This window comes from Grammomys surdaster, unplaced genomic scaffold, assembly GCF_004785775.1.
Source record: "Grammomys surdaster isolate TR1022 unplaced genomic scaffold, NIH_TR_1.0 125977, whole genome shotgun sequence".
In the NCBI taxonomy this organism is placed as follows: Eukaryota; Metazoa; Chordata; class Mammalia; order Rodentia; family Muridae; genus Grammomys; species Grammomys surdaster.
The window spans coordinates 1,733,137-1,752,372 of NW_021620793.1; the positions used below are offsets into that span (position 1 = coordinate 1,733,137).

The 19,236-nt window shown below is 50.0% G+C and overlaps 1 protein-coding gene across 2 annotated transcripts; it reads right to left on the reverse strand.

The window, feature by feature from the left end:
- Window positions 1-475: 475 nt before the first annotated feature.
- On the reverse strand, window positions 476-12,648 carry Necap2 (NECAP endocytosis associated 2). Of its 2 annotated transcripts, none has more exons than XM_028753989.1 (8): window positions 12,525-12,648; window positions 9,225-9,325; window positions 7,715-7,819; window positions 7,548-7,629; window positions 6,451-6,559; window positions 4,010-4,187; window positions 2,210-2,288; window positions 476-1,633 (listed from the first exon to the last, which is right to left on the reverse strand). In XM_028753989.1, the coding sequence occupies exons 1-8, from the start codon at window positions 12,614-12,616 to the stop codon at window positions 1,585-1,587; spliced, it is 795 nt and encodes a 264-aa protein (XP_028609822.1). In that variant the 5' UTR covers window positions 12,617-12,648; the 3' UTR covers window positions 476-1,584. The 2 variants fall into 2 exon arrangements, with proteins under 2 accessions (XP_028609822.1, XP_028609820.1); XM_028753987.1 differs by having other exon boundaries at window positions 2,210-2,291.
- Between the last annotated feature and the right edge of the window lie 6,588 nt (window positions 12,649-19,236).

Genomic DNA, 19,236 nt, shown 5'->3' on the forward strand with positions numbered 1-19,236 from the left:
TACCACGCCCGGCAACTGTAGTTACGGGCACCCTATGGGTAGGTCTGCACAGTTCAGTTTTCACTCTCCATGCACAGAGGGCAATCGCTCAGATGGGCCCAGCCCTCTTGTGTTGTCAGTGGGCAGGATTCTGCAGCCCTGCTCCTCTCTCCCCTATGCTGGTCACCAGACACTGGCCATAAAGCTGTCTTTTGTCCAGAACCTTCAGGCATTAGCAGTTTTTAAGACCGTGTTTTCTGCCTGGCCTCTGTTGCAACTTTCACACTTGGGCTTGTGTGCTGGGTCTGCAGAGACAAGGTTCTCCACAGATTTGTCCACTGAGGTAACACAATCAGTCTCCACTAGTGACTCCTTTAGACACGCTGAGACATGCTATTCTTGGAGTGAAAGGTTCAGGCTATCCTCTGGATAACAGGATGCACAGACACCCAAAAGCTGAGCAGCCATGCTGCCAAAAACATATGCATCTGAGATGTAATAGAGAAGTAAAAACATTTATTTTTTTTTCCATCCTTAAAACTCTGGTCCCAGAAGGTCAGCACAGTTTTGACCCTTCAAAAAAGAAACCTTTTAACTGAAGGGAAGGTTAAGTCTATAAAGAAACTAGGGGATTCACTGAGGAGACAGTAATTTCATGTAAGTCACTCCTCCTGGTGGCCTGAACTTCCAGCTGACAGAGCTCCCTCTGTCACAGTCTCTGAAGGAAAAGAAGGATGTATCTACAGATATGTTCCTCCAGAAGCCACCAGGGAAAGTCAAATGGGCCAGCTACATCATGAACCCGTGCACTCGGAACAGAACCAGAAGACAGGCAGCCTGGCCCAATATATGAGGCCTCAATTTTCCCACAGCACTGTGTAGCTGGCTTCCGGAGCCTGCCTCATCTGAGGTTAGAAGAAATGAAAGCCAGGTATGCAGGCTGCCTCCCACGCTCAGGGCTGAAGGGTGAGTCAGAGGCCCTCGCTAAGGTGGGTCCCTCACAAGGATGCATATTAGTGCAGGTCAGTATATTAGCAGAGCAATGTAGGAACATTTTCAAAAAGCTGCTTAGTCCTTCCAGTGTCCCCGACACCCCATTCAAGCTGCATCTCAAAGACTTGCTAGCAAATCAGGAAGGACCCCTCTGGAAGGTACCTGACACCAGCTACTATGAACGGAGTGCAATAGTGCCCTGCCCAACAGCGAATCTGGGACACCTGCCAACCCGAGAGGCAGAGCTGAACCCAGGCCACAAATTCAATCCATTTCTGTGTTTGGGGGCTGTGTTTAATAAGGAGCTCTTGGTGGAGGAAGGCAGGTCTGGGTCTCAGTGAGGAGGGCGATGGGTGGAGGAAGGCAGGTCTGGGGCTCAGTGAGGAGGGCGACGGGCTCAGGCCCCGCAGTGCTTGCCCCTGTTTTCTGCCTGAGCAGCACTTGAGCCCCAGCAACAGTGTGGCACGGTGCCATCTTACTGCTTTTCGTGCTCAGGCTGTCAGACAGCCAGGCAAGGAGCCAGAGACCAGCCAGGGAGGACTCTGCTTCCTTCCGTGGGCCAGGATGAGGCAGCTCCTTCCTAGAAGTCGGCTGAGGAAAAAGTTGTGCAGGTCAAAACTGGACCCAGCCGGTGCCTGGCTGAGACTGGCTGGAGGGGGACCTGTGAAAAAGACAAGGAGGGTGGCAGTATCCAGCAGAGCAGAACACACAGAGTGGGCATCTTGTGGGGCAGCAACTCTGAGCAGGCAGTCCCCAGATGGCCCAGAGCAGCAGGCAGCAGATGTGGTTCAAGGATCTAACCTGGCCTGTGTATGGATTTCAGCTGTCTGTTCCTTTACAGAAAACAGACCTGTGTTGACCGCTCCAGATCCTCCCCAATAACAAGACCCTGGCATCTTCCCACACTGACCCTAAGGATAGGCCTTAAAGCTCAGGAGATGCCTTGCCCCAGAGGTTCCATGAAAGTGGTCCTGGTCTAAAATCTGGGTCTTGATTCTTGACCCAGGTCAACACTTGGCGAGAACTGGACAAGTTTGGGGATGGAGGTCTCAGGCATGGGAACCAGTGAGAAGCCTTTAGAGGCAGAGGGCAGTGCCACCTAGGGGCAGGGCTCTGCCTCATGCCTGCGGTGAAAATGTCTAAGCAAGGCTGGACTCTCAGCAGGTCAGCCAGCAAATCCAGGGGTCTCAGGGAAACAGCTCTGGCCCCACCCAGCCCAGAAAGCTACCCTCCTCACCCTGTGGATTTGGTGAAGTCGCCCCAGATATCAGCAGCGGCAGCAGGCTTAGATTGTGGCCAGAGTTCTGTGGCACCTCCTACTGATGTCCCCAAGTCCAGTGAGAGCGAGAAAAGAAACAGAGTCAGAGAGTCTTTTTGGTGGTCCCACTCACTAAAAGTGGCCAGTCTTAGGATCCCAGGCAGCTGCAACCCAAGGAGACATGTTCTAGGAACAAACAACTTCAGAGGGGGACACATTGCCTCCAACTTTTTCATAGGCTCTTGCTGGCCCTAGAGAGAAAGCAGGCACCACATACAAGGTGGAGGGAAGGGTGTCAGGGAAAGTGAGTCACACCTGTGCCCTGCCCTGGCTTCTGGAGTGAAGAATGCCTCCCAAAAACCAGAGCTCCTTCTAGAAGGACCAGAGAACTGTGTGGATCAACTGGTTAGAGCCACAGGCCACACTCTGCAGGGAGAGCCTTCCAACCGAGGACACACTGAAGCCGACCTTGCACCTCTCTCCACAGGGGCAGGCCTACGCTTGGCTTCCTGGCACCTTTCCCATGATGTCAATGGCCACTCTGCCATTTCTCCCCTGCTCTGGGCTGGTCACCCAGATAAAACCAAGGTTCCCGATGGGGGCACTTGACAGTTTGCAGAGAGCTGAGCATGAATTATCTCATGTGAACCTCACCACAGCCCCTAAGAAGGTCAGGCCAGGATTAGCTGTGGGAGCATGCTCACTAAGGCGTGAGTGCTGGGATAGAGGCCACGGAGAGCGAGGGCTCTGTGTGTTCAAATGGTCCTGACAGAATGGTGCTACACCTGCCTTCCAGCCTTGTTACGGCTTATGAAGGAGTTAAACGCACGCTCCATGTTCATCAGAACGTTACTCCACCATCCTGAGTCAAGGGACACTTGTCCGTGAGTCCTCCACATGCACTCAGGCAGGGCCAGGAACCAAGGCAGGCTGAGACACACACAAGAATGACCGACTGTCGCTCCTATCCCTATCGAGGCCTAAGCCAGTGGTCCAGTGAGTACGCTCTGAACATAGTAAAAACCATTTCCGGACACCGAGCAGAGGCTAATTTCAACTCTGGCACTCTCCTGATCAACCTCCCATGATTGAGGTTGGAAGCCTGACTTCCAGAGAGAGGTGCCAACGTCAGAGACTCTGAGAACCAGGAGCACAGGAAGGCGTCACTCCAAACCTGCTGCCAGTGCTGTGGAAAACCACTGCAGACACCCCTAGCCTGGTGAGGAAGTGGTAAGGGGAGCCTAGCCCAATAGGAACAGCCTCTCAGCTTCCCAGTACCTGATGGTGGACCGGGAGCCCACGCTAGGTCTCCTGCCTCGCTTCTGCTCACCGTGGCACTGACAGCGGCATCTGCCTCTCTAAGAACGTGAGCCTTGGTCACACTCTTCTGTCTACCTAGAATGCTGCCATTCCTGGCCCACTGGCCTCCCTACACAGTCCGGGCTCCTCTGGAGGGTCTCTCAGTAGGGAAGATCAGGGCACCATACATTTGGCCTCGGCACCTGTGGTTCACCTTTCCCATACATGTGAGCACAGATATTGATAACACACTGAGGCCCAGGCATACTGATTACATCATGGTCACTGCCTACCAGGACAAGTGCCCTGAAGGGAAAGGAGAAAGGCCAAGGAATAGAAGAATCTCATGTGTATGCAAGACGCTCTCTACTGCCACCATCTGGTCACACAGGTACAAAGCAAGTAGGAGAAGGAAGCCACACACTACTGGAAACGAAGCTGCCAGGTATGGCTGGAACAGTCACCCCAACCAACACTCACCTGAACCAGAAACAACTGCTGGCTGGACCAGAGAGCCCCCCACAGACAACTGCTCGCCAGAGGGAGGGATGAGGGTGGAAGTCTTGCCCCCCGGAGGAGGGGGCAGCAGGCTCAGCCCTCCTGTGCTGGCGGGCCTGGTTCTTGGGGTCCCAGCTGCTCCTTCCTTCTTTCTCATGTTCTAAACGGAAGAGAATAATACAAGTCAGCTTCCGAGCCAGAGTCAGATGCACCAGAAAACCCACGGAGACCTCCAGTCCTCGACACCTGTACAGCAAATGACGGTCCCAGACAGCAGCAGCATGACTACAGCCAAGCCACCCGATTTCCCACCTAGCACCATCACGGTCAGTGTAAACCCAGCACCTCATCTCACTTTCCACAGGAACGTACACACCAGATTACACCCATACACCATTCCGTCCCACAGACACAGCCTAAGCATCCGCTGGGGAGGACCGACAAGGACAGAGCGGCCAGGACACTCATGCACAGTGGGGCGGGGGAAGCAGGTCAGAGGGCTCTGCCGAGGCATCTGAAGGCATTCACAGTGCAGCACAGGGTTCTGCAGCCCCATCCTCTCGTGAGCAACAAGACACACCCTTGGCCATTCACAGCAGCAGTGTCTGGAGCTGACCCAGATGGAATACCAAGTCCATCCTCAGTGAAGCAGATGAACCAGGAGCACAGGCACAACGGCATGTGCCGTCGCAGAGGGCGAACAACCACAGGGGACGTGGGGAACTCGTACTGCGCGGCAGTGAGTGACGGGATCTTAGATCAAAGTGAGTAAGCCTCCCACACAACTCACAGAAGCGAAGCTCAGGCCCAATCCAGGACACTGGAAGTCAGGGCTGAACAGACGCTCCCAAAGGGCTCAGTCTTCTACTTCCTGACCTAGGAAAACCCCATGCTTTTAAGGTGTGTGTAGTGTGTGTGTAGTGTGTGTGTGTGTGTGTGTGTGTGTGTGTGTGTTCATACATGTGGCTGCAGGTGCATGTGAGTGTGCAGCCACAGGTCACCCCTGAGTGTCATTTTCAGAAACATCACCCAGCTCTTTGAGCCTGCTTCTCACTGAACACTGAGGATCCTGTCTGTCCCCTAGTGCCGGGGTTATAAGCATGTGCTACTGACAGGAGTATGTTTACATCAGTCTGGGGACTTGAACCCAAGTTCTCACGCTTGCAAGGCAAGCATGTTACCGACTGTCATGGTCTTCCCAGTCATGAAGTTTGGATTTGAAAACTTCTGCATTTATCATCCTGGCATTTTTCTGTACACGACACCTCAATACAACATAACAAAGCAGCGAGCCGGAAACCAGCGCAAGCCACACTGATGAAGACAGCAGTCCCTGCTTGTGACTACAGCAGGAGCAAAGGTGGAAGTCCCAGAATCCTCCACATGCACCCAGCTGGGCCAGTTATTTCTCCTACCCTGGCCAAGTCCCCTCCTGCCTGTGCCTTGCTCTCTCATTTCTTACAAAGGGAAAGGCTGAAGTCATATGAGAATGCCTGAAACACACTACCTGGCCCACAGCTGATGCTCATTAAGTGTTAGTTTCTTCCAAGCAATAGAAAGAATCACAGTGCCACCAGTCCACTGGGTTGGACTTGATTTCTCTCAAGGGCCAGCTGGCCAACTTCAAGGTCCCAAAGCATCACCAGCATGAAGCAGGAGAGAGAGAGAAACGGTAAGTAAAGAAGAAAAGCATTATTTCAGAGTCACACACTTTCTCTGTACAGATCCATTTGGTCCGTGGTTTCCCCAAATGCCTCCCAACTCCACTGCCCCTTCCACTCAAGAAGCTAGGAAGAGAGCATGTCTCAGTACCCAGTCCACCCTAACCTGTTTCTATTCGACAAGAGCTGGCAGGGGATGCTGTATGCATAGCCACACAGGAAGAAGACTCAAGAAGCCAGGACAAAACCACCAGCAAAAGCTGCCCAAGACTCCCAGCATCCTCCTTGTTGCCTTCTAACCCAGAGTGCTCCCAAACCTTCCTTACTCAGGCATGAGGCCAAGACAGCTTGAGATAAGGCCGAGGATTCTCTCGACCCACTCCAACAGGCAGGCTGGAAGCACCAGTGCTGGTACTGAGTGCCCTCTGCTCCCTCATGTCCGACCACCCTCAGGTCACTGCTTCCGGAAAGTCTTCTTTGGGTTCCTGCACTATGGGCCATGCCTTTCCCCCCAGAAGCCCTAGCTCCAGGGCACGCTCTGGTTGTCGTTTCTCCTGCCACTTTGCAATCCCATTTGTATAGGCTCTGCTCAACTTGGAAAGCCATGGAAGCAGAGGCCTGGTGCCCAGGGGTGAACCTGCCACGAGGGCAAGCTGCTGGATCAATTCTGCCTACACGGATGGACTGAGCTGAGAAGGCTGTGGGGACGGGAGGCTTTGGGCTGGGAAGTGACCCACAGAGCCACATGAGGGCAGGACTCACTGCGATGTTGATCTTGATGGTCTGGCCCTCCTTGAAGCCCAGGTCCAACTTGGGGCCTTCCTCTGGGTTCTGAGCTTGTTTTGCAAACTCGCATTGCTGCTTCACCCACCTGGGGAGGACCAGGGAGAGAGTGGTGAGGCAGGAGCAGCAGCTGCCCTGCATTCACCAGCACACCTTCATCCAGGAAGCCTGTGCTGAGACCAACTTCCCAATGAGCAGTCCGGCCCAGCTCTGGCAGGTTAAGCATCTGCGCCCTCATTAGCATGCTGGTTTAGACCAGAGGTTCTCAACCCGTGGGTTATCACCTCCTGGGGTGGTCATCTAAAACACCGGAAAACACAGATATTTACATTATGACTCATAACTGTAGCAAAATTAGTTATGAAGTAGCAACAAAACAATTTTATGGTTAGGGATCAGCCCAACATGAGGAACTGTATTAAAGGGGTCCAGCACTAGGAAGGCTGAGGTCTACTGCTTTAGACCCTAGTCTCTAACCACTGAGAACTAGATGCGCTCACTCACACATGGTACCCACGTGTGAGAGCCTTTCCCTCTAGCCCCTGGCATGGTCTCTACCTCTGGCTCCTCCCTGGACACTCCTGTGCCAAGACAAGACCGGTGCCTAAAAGCAAAAGGCCGCACAGCGCTTCCTACCTTCCTACAATGCTACTAGCAGCCAATGGGACAGGGGTGTCCACACAAATGGCCAGGCACTGTTCACCTCCAGCAGAGGCAGAGCCCTGAAGATGCTCTGTCCTTCCACAAAGGACACCAAACATCTGCAAAGTGACCTGGAAATGTTAGTCCCACTTGTGACATTATAAAGGAGCAGGTCCTTAGAGAGCCACAAGAACCTGGGCTCTGGCAGCTCAGGGGCTGCTGAGGAAGAGAAGGGACACTGAGAAGGCTAGGCCAGGTGACACAGGAGGCACGTAGCCTTGGGGACCAGCAGAGAAGGCCACCCGGAGTAGGGCTGAGCGGCCACTAGCAGAGAAAACATCTTTGGACATCTTAACAGGAAGAGCTGTTTGTCTAGAGAAGGAGGAGGAGGAAGAGAAAGAGGAGGAGGAGACATGTCGCCAAGAAGCACTCACTTGAAATGGTCCTGTAATGCCACGTTGAAGTCAAAGGCGTCCCCTCGGTCCCCAAAGCCAATCCCAATAAAAGCACGTCGCCCTAGGGAGTAGGGGTGACACCCGTCAGCCTCGCATTTCCAGAGGCAGTGGTTCTGCTCAGAGGAGCCCTGGAGACCCACTCGTACCGTTTCCATCTTCAATTCGAATAACGAAGTACCTGCTGGAGTCCGTCACACTCTCCACAGCAGTGCCGGGAAACTGATCCACGGGAGCCTGCGCGAAGAGCTCTCCTGTAAGGACAGGGTGAGGGCAGTGAGCCTGGGTACCAGCCTGGTGCTGTTATGTACTCAGGCTTTTCTGTTACAAGCCATACCACAGAGCTGGACAGATGGTCAAAGCCTACTCCAGGATCTGATTCTCGCTGAGGGGACAATGCCTGCACAAACCAAGGGAAGAGCAGCGGCACAGAGGCCTTACAGGCCATATACCCACAGCGTCTACAGCTTTTATTTATTTGAGTAGTAAAAGCAGTTCCAAAATCAGACTACTTAAAATATCCCCCATTTCTGGGCCTTTTGGGGGGGGGAGGGAAGGGGGATAGAGTCTGACTATGTAGCTCTGGCTGTCCCAGAACTTGCTTACATAGACCAGGCTGGCCTTAAACTCAAAGATCCACCTGCTTTTAACTCCAGGTGGGATTAAAGCCATACCCAACTTTTGCTTTTCTTAAATATTAAAAAACTCAACTTATGCTGGACCCTCCGTGCCCACACAGTAACGCCAGACTAGGGCTGCCACCACCCAGCTCAGCAGCCTTATCTATCTGTGGCTGGCTCCAAGCCTGAGGATGATGGGTCACTGCAGATATGTCACACCTCAGAAAGGCCTAACGCCAAGGAAGGACTGTAAGAGGAACCAGCAGGCCCTGCAGAAAGCAGAGCAGCCGTGGGCCCACCGAAGGGTCTAAAACACACTAGCTCAGTTTAGGTTCAGAGACAAAGCAGAAAGGATGACGGGTCTTGAGCTGCAGCCTTGTGCTGACGATGCAGCTCAGTTGGCTGCACTCACTTAGCATGCGTGACTTTGTTTCTCAGCAGGGCACAGAGCAGGCATGGTGAGGCACACCTATAATTAATGTACTTGGTAGGCCGAGCACAAGAATCAGAAATTCAAGGTCAGACTTGGCTATGCAGTTCCAGGCCAGCCTGGGCTAAATGAGACTGTCTCAAAAAGAAAGAAAAGGCACCCTTGTGAAGTACCACCTTGGGAACTCTGGGTTCCCACAGCTCAGCGAAGACCACACATCCAGGAGCTTTTATGCTGGGCTCCACACTCAAAGGCACTCGAATGGTGCCCTCAGTGTCTGATCGAACGCACCCTTGTTTTGTGGTTTGAGAAAGGTCCTCCCATGCTCTGGGGTTACAAGCATGACAAAGCACTGGCTAAGTCCAGTGTCTTAGAAGCAGCTGGGTGACAGTGATGACCTGAACGAAAACTGGAGGCCTTGGAGCCCGCAGCCTCTTATAAGCTTAGCCCACCCAGCTCAGCACGTCAGCACTTAGATGCACCCAGAGGCCTTCATCTTGCAGCAGTGGTTCTCCCATGGCTCTGAGCAGCCTGGCTTGGCCAGAGCAGCCTCTCTCTCCCACAGGGGAGCCCAGGCATCTTAGCCTGACCCACGTCCTGGGCCTTTACCAGAGGTCCTGTCTTCCAACTTGATGTAGGCCACCTTCCCTCTCGCAGTGATCCGCAGCCGGCCACTCCACGATGGCTGGTCCAGTTGCCATTCTGAGGCCCTGTGAGGACAAGGACACTGAGCCTCCTGCTCCATGCCGGGAGGAGCATGTGGGGGGGCTGCTTGCTCAAGGACACGGTGGGCAAACCTGTGTCACTGCAGGTCACATAGCCTCTGCTGGGCAACTGGACTATTCTGATGACATGAAAAGAAAATGTGTTCACGCTGATGCTGTGTCTCATGCAGGGGCCGGCGAGATGGCTCAGGAAGGATAGGAACCACTGCCAATCCTGACAACCTGCTTTTGATCCCTGAAACTCCACAGGGCAGGAGAGAACCAACTCCCACAAACTGTCCACTGACGGTCACTCCCACGGCAGCACACGTCCACAGAGACACACGAACGAATGTAATTAAAACAGGTTCTTTTCTGAAATGGGAGTCTCAATGTGTAGCCCTGGTTAGCATGGAAGTCCCTCTGTGGACCAGACTGAGTTTAAACTTAGAAATCCACCTGCCACTGCCTCCTGACTGCTGCCATTCAAGTTATATGCCATCATGGGGCCCACATGGTAGATGAGAAGAACCAAGTCCCCCATATTGTCTTCTGACTTCCACACAGACGTGCCAGGAATGTGCCCACATAGACAGACACACTCCACACAGACATGACAGGAATGTGCCCACACAGATAAACACAATAAACAAGTAAATAAACTTTAAAAAAAAATTCTTATTACAGGGGCTGGAAAGATGGCTCAGAAGTTAAGAATACTGGCTATTCTACCTAAGAACCCAAGTTCAATTCCCAGCATCCACATAGCAGCTGCTAAGAGTCTGTAATTTGAGTCCTACAGGCTCCCTGATCTCCTCAGGCACCAGGCACCAATGTGGTACATGCAGACAAAACATCTATATACATACAAAAAGAAAATTTAAAAATAAAAACTGTAATATCTATAGAAAAAGCTACTCTTGGGACGTATCTCCTGAGCATGGTTGTACTTCAGTAACTGCACAAAATCTGAAGCTCATAACTTTTACATTATGAAATGGTCTTCAAAATCTCTAGTCATTTAAAGTTGTAAAAATATTATTCTTGAGCCGGGCGATGGTGGCGCACGCCTTTAATCCCAGCACTTGGGAGGCAGAGGCAGGCGGATTTCTGAGTTCGAGAGTTCGAGGCTAGCCTGGTCTACAGAGTGAGTTCCAGGACAGCCAAAAGCTACACAGAGAAACCCTGTCTCGAAAAACCAAACTAAAAAAAAAAAAAAAAAAAAAAAAAAAAAAATATTATTCTTAGCTTGTGGCCATTCAAAACTACAGGCAGTTGGAGCTTGCTGGCATTCGGACCACATGCAGCTGTCGACTGCTGGCCCCTTTTCTGAAGACCACAGACCTTCACCCAAGTGAGATTTCCTTCCCAGCTTCCTTTCCATAGAGGAAGCAGCCAGGGGCCTATTGTTTCTGTTAAGGCACTGTAATGCCAAGCTGGCCAGACAGATCAGCTGGGACCCTGAGACCATGGAGGAAGTACAGAGGGACAGGATCTTTGGTAGAAAGAGCTTGAAAGTACATGAGGGTCCAGGGGAGAAAAGAGTGGCTAGGAGCCATATTCTGGACCGTATTCCAGGCAGGAGGAAACAAGGACCCTCATATCAATGCCTTCTTTGGCTCCTTTAGAAGGCAACAGCGTCTGAGTTTAGCTGCAGCAGCAGCAAAGAGAAACCCCCGAACAGCAAGCGCCATGGGTACTTCCAGAAGGCTTTTCTGGGAAGTTCTTAAGCAACTGTCAGCTCTCTAGAACTCTAGCCGGCAGCTGTGGCAGGTCCTCACACACGCAGATCCTCAGCTAACAAGGCAGCAGGGTCAGTTTCTGTTCCTCTTACTGACGCCTCGGGCTTTAGATTCAGGCTAAGGAGAGCCCTAAAGGTTAAGTGCAGGGCTGGCAGTTTCTTCTGTATCAAACCATCCTGGCTGGGTACTTTGGTGACCCCGCCCTCTGGAGGACCAAGAGAAGCTAACCCTAGTCTACTGAACGAAGAGCCAACAGATATGGGCAGACAGCCAGTCTCCAGTCTGATAACAGGAAAAGGAGCCGGCGGGGGAGATAGTTCCGTGAGGATGAGCCAGTGTTGGGCAAGGTTAAGGGCCAGAGCCTAAAAGCCAGGTCTGGCTCCAGCTACCTGTAGACCCTCCACTGTGCGGGGTGGGACAGAGAAAGGAGGATCACTGGGCTTGCTGGACACCTGGTCTAGATGAAGCAGCCAACTCCAGGATCAGTTAGGGGCCACCGCAAGGGAATAACAGACAGCGAGAAAGCAAGACACTGGTCCTCCTGTGGCTTCTGCATGCACACCTGCACCCAAATCATACCCAGACACACAAAGCAAGCACAGGCAGTTGTAGCTTGCTGACCTCCATTCTTGTCATTTTAAGACTACGTTAAAATCATCACACTGACACGGTTAAGCGTTTGAAAAGATACCCGATGGGAAAATTTGCTATGAGCCTGTGTCACACATGTGCAAAGGGCAGACGGAGTTGGCCCTCCAACACACTTGTGCTACCGACTACCTCCTGTTTCCAAACAACTCAAGTCACACGTTGCCTTCGAAAGCCACCCTGCCTAAGTAGCAACACCCCCACCACAGGGCACAGAGCACATCATGTGTTTTTCATCTTGTTCGGTTAGGGAAGATGACCAACTTTTAGTCTCCTCTCCTAGAACAGAGTCCTGCGTTCTCTTCCAGAGACACTCCGTGTGTTTACAGGCATTTGTGCTTATTTGCCTCAGGTGACGATTACTCAAGACAAGGGCGGCAGGGTCCTCCCAGCTGCAGGATGTTGTGATCAGGGGTGAAACTGGGGTCATGAGAGCCGGAGATAGGAACAGGGACCCTGGGCACGGTGGGACGGGTCTCCCAGATGGAGCCGGGTTCCCTCCCGTCTCCTCCCGGTGGGGATTTCTGAGAGTGGGAGGGTCTTCTGGGATCCCGTCAAGACTGTCGGTTAGCGCTGTGACACGTCCCGTAGACCCCGCCGGGGAAGCCCACCGCCCTCTCGGGTCCCCAGGAGCTGGCTGGGACGGTTACCCGCGTCCCGCTCACGGCTCACGGCCAGCGACCCCTCCTAAGTCTAGCCCCGATGGAAGTAGCCACAGGGCTCCATCCCTTCCGCCCCTAAACCCGACAACCCGTCCTCGACCCGCGCAGTGCATGTCGGGGCGGAGGGGGGAAGGTTAAGCCAGGAACGGTCACCTGTAACCACGGTTGGTGGCCCGCGGCGGGATGCGGTAGACATGGACTTCTGGCTTGACACAGAGAACCGACTCGTACTCACTCTCCTCCATCTCTACCGCCCGAGCTCTCGGGACTTCCGGCTTCTTCCCCGCCCCTCCAGAACCGGAAGTGACGCGCGGTATGACCAGATTCTGTCTAGAGCAGAAGATCCGGCCTCGATCGCTCCCGAGTGCCCTCTGCCGGGCGCCTCAGGTAAGAACGTGAAGCAATTGCTCTCTTCTGGTGCTGCGGGACCTGAGACGCTTGAGGTGCAGCCTAATCAGAACCTGGTTGTGGTGGTACAAACTCTCCACCCTAGGCTAGACTGACTGATATGCAAGATGGCCTGCAGCCTTTCCCTCCTCCCCAACGGAATGTCCTCCTCACTGCTAATCCCAGAAGGTTCTCAGAGGCTTCTGGAGAAATCTTGCTCCATAACTTTTTATAACCTACTATGTGCCCGAAGCCCCAGTGGCTTAGCTCAGCAGGAATATAAATCAAAGTTATGAACGAAAGTTCCTGGTTGTCTTAGTCACTGTTCTATTGCTGTGAAGAGACACTGGCCAAGGCAACACGTATAAAAAGAAATCTTTTAACTGGGGGCTTGCTTACAGTTTCAGAGGGCTAGTTCATTATTATCATGAGGGAGAGCGTGGCGGCATGTAGGCAGCCACGATACTGGAGAAGCCGCTGAGAGCTTTACATCATGATCCTAGTGGGGGTGGAGGGGCCACAGCACACAGGGATTGGGTCGGGGGAGGAGGAAGGGAGCACCAACAGTGACCAGGGCCTGACACGGGCTTTTGGGAAACCCAAAGACCACTCCCCCTATCACAGCTCTTCCAACAAGGACACACCCCTTAATCCTATTACGAGGTTGATCGCTTGCGAAAAGCTAGAATAATGCAGATTGGGAGCCGAATTGATTTTGGGCTATCTTGACCCTCTAAATAGCCATTTATTGCCCGCCTCTGTATGTGACCTAAGATCCTTGTGACTATTAGGTAAATCCTTTGGAATGTCCAAACACCAGCTTTCACCAATAAAGGCTAAGAATGTCATCAGACAGCATCTAAGGGTCATAAATGATACTTTCCGGCTTTGCTGTGACTCACCTGCCTGATGTCTCCACCAACGGTTTGAAAAGTGCCTCAGTTTATAACTACGTTCCCATCACTGTGGTGGTCTGAATTGGAATGGCCCCCATGGGCTCAGATTTTTGAATGCCTAGAAATTAGGAAACGAGAGGAACTAGGAGGTGTGGCCTTGTTGGAGTGGGTGTGACCTTTCGGAGTGGGTGTGGCTTTGTTGGAGTGGGTGTGGCCTTGTCGGAGGAAGTGTGTTATTGGGGGTTTCAAAAGTCAAAGCCAATCCCAGTGGGTCTCTCTTCCTGCTGCCTGCAGATCCAGATGTAGAACTTTCAACTACTTCTCCAGTGTGTCTGCCTGTATGATGCCGTGCTCCCTGCCATGACGATGATGAATTAAACCTCTGAAATTGGAACATGTATTCTGGCTACTTGAATCTGTGTTCCTGAGCCACAGTCACTCCTATGGTTCCAAAACAAGGTCTCAATTTTCATTGAGGTGAGAGTTGTATTTTCGAGCCTACAAATTGAAGTTTAGTAAAATGAGTCATTTAAAACAAAGTCCCACTTGGGAGGCAGAGACAGGCGGATTTCTGAGTTCGAGGCCAGCCTGGTCTACAAAGTGAGTTCCAGGACAGCCAGAACTACACAAGAGAAACCCTGTCTCGAAAAACCAAAAAAAAAAAAAAAATAAAAATAAAACAAAGTCCCAGTTGGCTATGGTAGAGCCTGCCTGTAATCCCAGTGTGGTGAGTCAGAGGCAAGAGGATGGCTACAAATTCTAAGCATCATTTTTAGCAATGAGGGGACAAAGATGAAACTCGGTACTGTCACCCTCGGCAGCCCTAGGAGTTCCCCTAATCTTTTAGGGACTTCAGCTCAACCATAAACCAGGATTTGTGGTTTCAACACTGAAAATAACTTCAGGACTTGCCAGTATAATGAAGCCAAGTTGGAGATTACATTGAAGGTATTTTAATATGCTAGGCGGTGGTGGCACACGCCTTTAATCCCAGCACTCAGGAGGCAGAGGCAGGTGAATCTCTGAGTTTGAGGCCAGCCTGGTCTACAGAGGGAGTTCCAGGACAGACAGGGTTACACAGTGATAACTTGTCTCAAACAACAACAACAACAACATCAACAACAACATCATCATCATCAACAACCCTAAAATAATCTTAAGGACAAGGGTTAGGAGGAAGAGAGGCACTGAGAAAAGTGAGGCCCACACAAGGGTGTGGATGTAGGCTTAAATCAAAGTTGCAGAAAGTAAGACATACCCAAGGGTATGTACTGGTCTCCCAAGGGTGAGTCAACAGTAACTGTCTTAGCATTAGCCAAGTATTTCATTTTGCTATCTCTCAAGTTACGTCTGAAAAGGTTACTTAACAATTCTTTCTTTTTTTTAAGAAATTATTTTATGTGTACAGGTGTTCTCCTGCATGTATGTCTGTGTACCTCATGTGTTCTTCTGCATGTATGTCTGTGTGCCTCATGTGTTCCTTGGAGGCCAGAATATTGGGCATCAACAACTAAACGTACGGATGCCTGTGAGTAGTCATGTGACTTCTATTGAATATGGGCCCCCAAAGCAGCAAGTTTGAGGACTGGAGAGATGGCTCAGCAGCTCAGGACACTGGCGCTCTTGCAGAGGACATAGATTTAATTTCCATGCCCACTTGGAGGTTTGCACATGGTACACATATACACATGTAGACAAAACACTTAACATACATAAAATAAGTACATCTGTTTTATTTTTTAAAGAACAGCACGTGCTCTTAACTGCTGAGCCATGTCTTCAAACCTCATTTCTCTCTCTTTTGGTAAGTGAGATCATCAGGCGGTCTTGGTGAGTGAGATCATCAGGAGGTCTTGAAGATGCTCTGGACAGGGTTATAATCTAATAGGATGACGCTAGGTCTCACTCTGATTGCACCAAAGGTTTGCAGGCTATATGATCACATTGTGAACCCCAAAATTGTGAACTGGAAAAGCCTGTTTCTTCTTATGGTGTGGCTCAGCCCCAGCATACATCTTTAATCCAGGAGCTTTCTGTAAATAGAATTAAATAAAGTCAACCGTAGTGCAAGCATCAGCTGCCAGGAAGTGAACATAAGAAAACACAGAAAAGCTGGGCAGTGGTGGCACACGCCTTTGATCCCAGCACTTGGGAGGCAGAGGTAGGCGGATTTCTGAGTTCGAGGGCAGCCTAGTCTACAGAGTGAGTTCCAGGACAGCCAGAACTACACAGAGAAACCCTGTCTCAAAAAAACTGAAAAATAAAATAAAATAGAATAAAATAAAAAGAAAAAAAGAAAAAAGAAAACACAGGAAGTAGAAAGGAGAGTCTTTGAGTTGAAGAGTATTTAAGACAGTGTGGAGAAGGAGAAAGGGCTTTTCCCTCTGGGATGTAAATGAAGTACGAAGGTCAGCGGGTGACCTTGAAGGCTTACACCCCACTATCTGCCCCTTGAGTCTTCACTGATAAAATCAAATGTTTGAGATTTTTTTTTTTAAACAACAAAAAGGTGTTGTACACATCCTTTCCCTGTAAATGGGGATTCTGGTGAGAGTCTTAGAAATTTGGCTTAGAGATGGGTCCTCTGGAAGAGCAGCAGTACCTTTAACTGCTGAGCCACCTTCCCAGCCCTACATCAGACAACTTAAACTTTTTTTCCATACTGGGTATTGACCCCTAGAGCCTCAGGCATCTAAATACACAGGACCTCTTAGCTCCACTGTGGCCATTTTTAGTATCTTATGTGTACTGTTCAATGCAACAGCCTGTGTCCATGATGCTGCCTAATCAATCACACCACAGGTTCTACAGACTGTGTCCATGATGCCGCCTAATCAATCACACTACAAGTTCTACAGACTGTGTCCATGATACCGCCTAATCAAACACACCACAGGTTCTACAACAGCAACCTTATACAAGGTAACCGATAGCTCTCTGCCGCCTCCTGAGCTGTCGATAACCTCCACCCTGCTTTCTGTGCCTGTGTACTCGCCTGCTCTGGGCAGCGCATGTAAACCAGCATCATACAAGCCTTGGCGGAGTAGCTGTGCTCTGTCACTTCCTGTGATGCTTTCAGGATTCATTCATGATGTAGCTTCATTCCTTTCAACAGCTGAGTATTGTCTCACTTTATGTACATACCGAGACAGAGAAGAAGACGGGAAAACTAGGGGGATATACAGAGGTCCTCTCCTCTCTGGACATGGTTTTTGTTTCTTGCTAACTTCAAGCCAAGAATTTCAGCACAGGCAAAGAGTAATGCTAAGACACCAGGAGAGAGTGTGAAGGGAAGGTTACTGGGACCACTAAGGAAGCAGGCCAAAAGCCTTTAAAAGATGAGTGGAAAGTGGCTGGAGAGATGGGTCAGTGGTTAAAAGCACTGGCTGCTGTTCCAGAGGATCTGGGTTCAATTCCCAGCACCCACACGGCAGCTCACAACTGCTTGTAACTCTGTTTCCAGGGGGAATCTGACACCCTCACACAAACATACATGCAGTCAAAACACCAATGCACATAAAAAAATAAATAATAGATTTTAAAAAATATATGTGGCTGGGCAGTGGTGGTGCACGCCTTTAATCCCAGCACTTGGGAGGCAGAGGCAGGTGGATTTCTGAGTTCGAGGCCAGCCTGGTCTACAGAGTGAGTTCCAGGACAGCCAGGGCTCGAAAAAGCAAAAATAATAATAATAATAATAAAATTTAAAAAGTATATATGATAAGTAAAAGAGTTAGAGAAATCTAAAACATAAACTAATAGAAAGATTTTACACATGGACCATATACACATCGTATTTACACATATTTACATATATATCATATATACATATATACATACATATATATGATAAGTTGAAGACGATAAGAGACACTCAAGTGTGGGTATGGAATCCCCAAGGAACAATTGTTGCATTAGCTATACGCGCACTTTGGTGGCTCTCAAGTTACATCTTTAAAACATTGTAAAGAATCTTTTTCCTTTTCTCATCTCAACCTGTGCCCCTGAGACAGGGTCTCTCTATTCTAGTCCTGAATATCCTAAAACTCACTTCGTAGACCAGGTTGGCCTGGAACTCACAGAGAGCCACCTGCCTCTGCCTCCTGAGTGCTGAGATCAAAGGTGTGTGCCACCATGCCCAGGTAATGTTTATGAGTTCATTTCTGTTCATTTGTAGTTAGATCTAAGCTGGCTCAAGGCATTCTTGAAAATGAACCACCAGATTTTCTTTTTCTTTCTTCCTTCCTTCCTTTTTTTTTTTTTTTGTATATATGAATACACTGTTGCTGTCTTCAGACACACCAGAAGAGGGCATCAGATCTCATTACAGATGGTTGTGAGCCACCATGTGGTTGCTGGGAATTGAACTCAGGACCTCTGGAAGAGCAGTCAGTGCTCTTAACCTCTGAGCCATCTCTCCAGCCCTTAGCTATGGATCTTATAGGTGCCTTTTCTACTAGAAGTTGAGGAAATTGACTTCTGTTCCTGGTTTGTTGGATATAATCATCATGAAAGAACATTAGGAGTCTTTTGGGAGAGTGGCTTTGAGCCATCTCTCTAGTCCTCCCAGAAGAGGAAATCTTAATTGAGAAACTGACTGTAAGACTGGCCTGGAGGCGAGTCTGTGGGTATTATGTTAACTGATCATTGTGGCAGGGCCTAGCCCTCACTTAGGACCAATCAGCTTAAGTCAGCTGATAATACTCTAGCTAGCTAGCCAATATGTAGCACTGCCTCGCCTTGCCTACTGGACTTCTGGGCTTGGTTTTTCCTATAAAAAGCCTGCCCTAAGAACAGACTGGTACCCCGCTGAGGCTCCTGAGTCCTTTTTTGTGGTCCTGGTTGATCAGTCTTGGGGTTCAATAAACTACTGTTTAACTGAGATCAGTGTTCTCGGATGGTTTGTGTGGCGATTCCTGAACTCCAAAAACAACTTAAAATAAATGAGTTTTTTTTTTTCTTAAAGGAGAGGCCCTTGGAAGGTTGCCATCACACAGATGAAGGCTGAGAACAGTGCTAAGCTGTATGAGCAAGATTCTGTTAGAAGTCCAGCAAGTCCACAGCACCAGAAAGATGGTTGGTTGCCAAGGAAGGAAGTCCAATAGAAGGCTGGAGGTGACAGCCAATGGGTGTGAGATTCCTTATGGGCTGACATAAATGTCATGATGTTTTAACGAGGGAACCCAACCCTGTGACTGTACTAACAGCCACTGAATGACAAATGATCTTATTTTCTATACTTTTTTCTTCCTTCCTTCCTCCCTCCCTCCCTCCCTCCCTCCCTCTCTCTCTCCCTCCCTCCCTCTCTCTCTCTCTCTCTCTCTCTCACTCTCCCTCCCTCCCTCTCTCTCTCTTTCTTTTAGTTTATTACATTTTATTTAGTGTATTTTACAGAATGCTGAGTGATTGTATTTTATTTAGTGTGTGTGTGTGTGTTACAGAACACTGAGTCATTGCATTTTATTTAGTGTGTGTGTGTGTATGTGTGTTATAGAACACTGAGTCATTGCATTTTATTTAGTGTGTGTGTGTGTTACAGAACACTGAGCTAGCCCCATAGGTAGACTTTTATAATCAGACTG

What these genes read in the sequence shown, in the direction of transcription:
- Necap2 (XM_028753987.1), bottom strand. Translation starts at nt 12,616, where the DNA reads ATGGAGGAGAGTGAGTACGAGTCGGTTCTCTGTGTCAAGCCAGAAGTC. An exon ending in AGCAGTTGTTTCTGGTTCAG is followed by an intron (nt 2,292 to 4,009) that starts GTGAGTGTTGGT and finishes TGGGGACATCAG; the next exon opens with TAGGAGGTGCCACAGAACTC. An exon ending in GACTTCACCAAATCCACAGG is followed by an intron (nt 1,634 to 2,209) that starts GTGAGGAGGGTA and finishes TCTTTTTCACAG; the next exon opens with GTCCCCCTCCAGCCAGTCTC.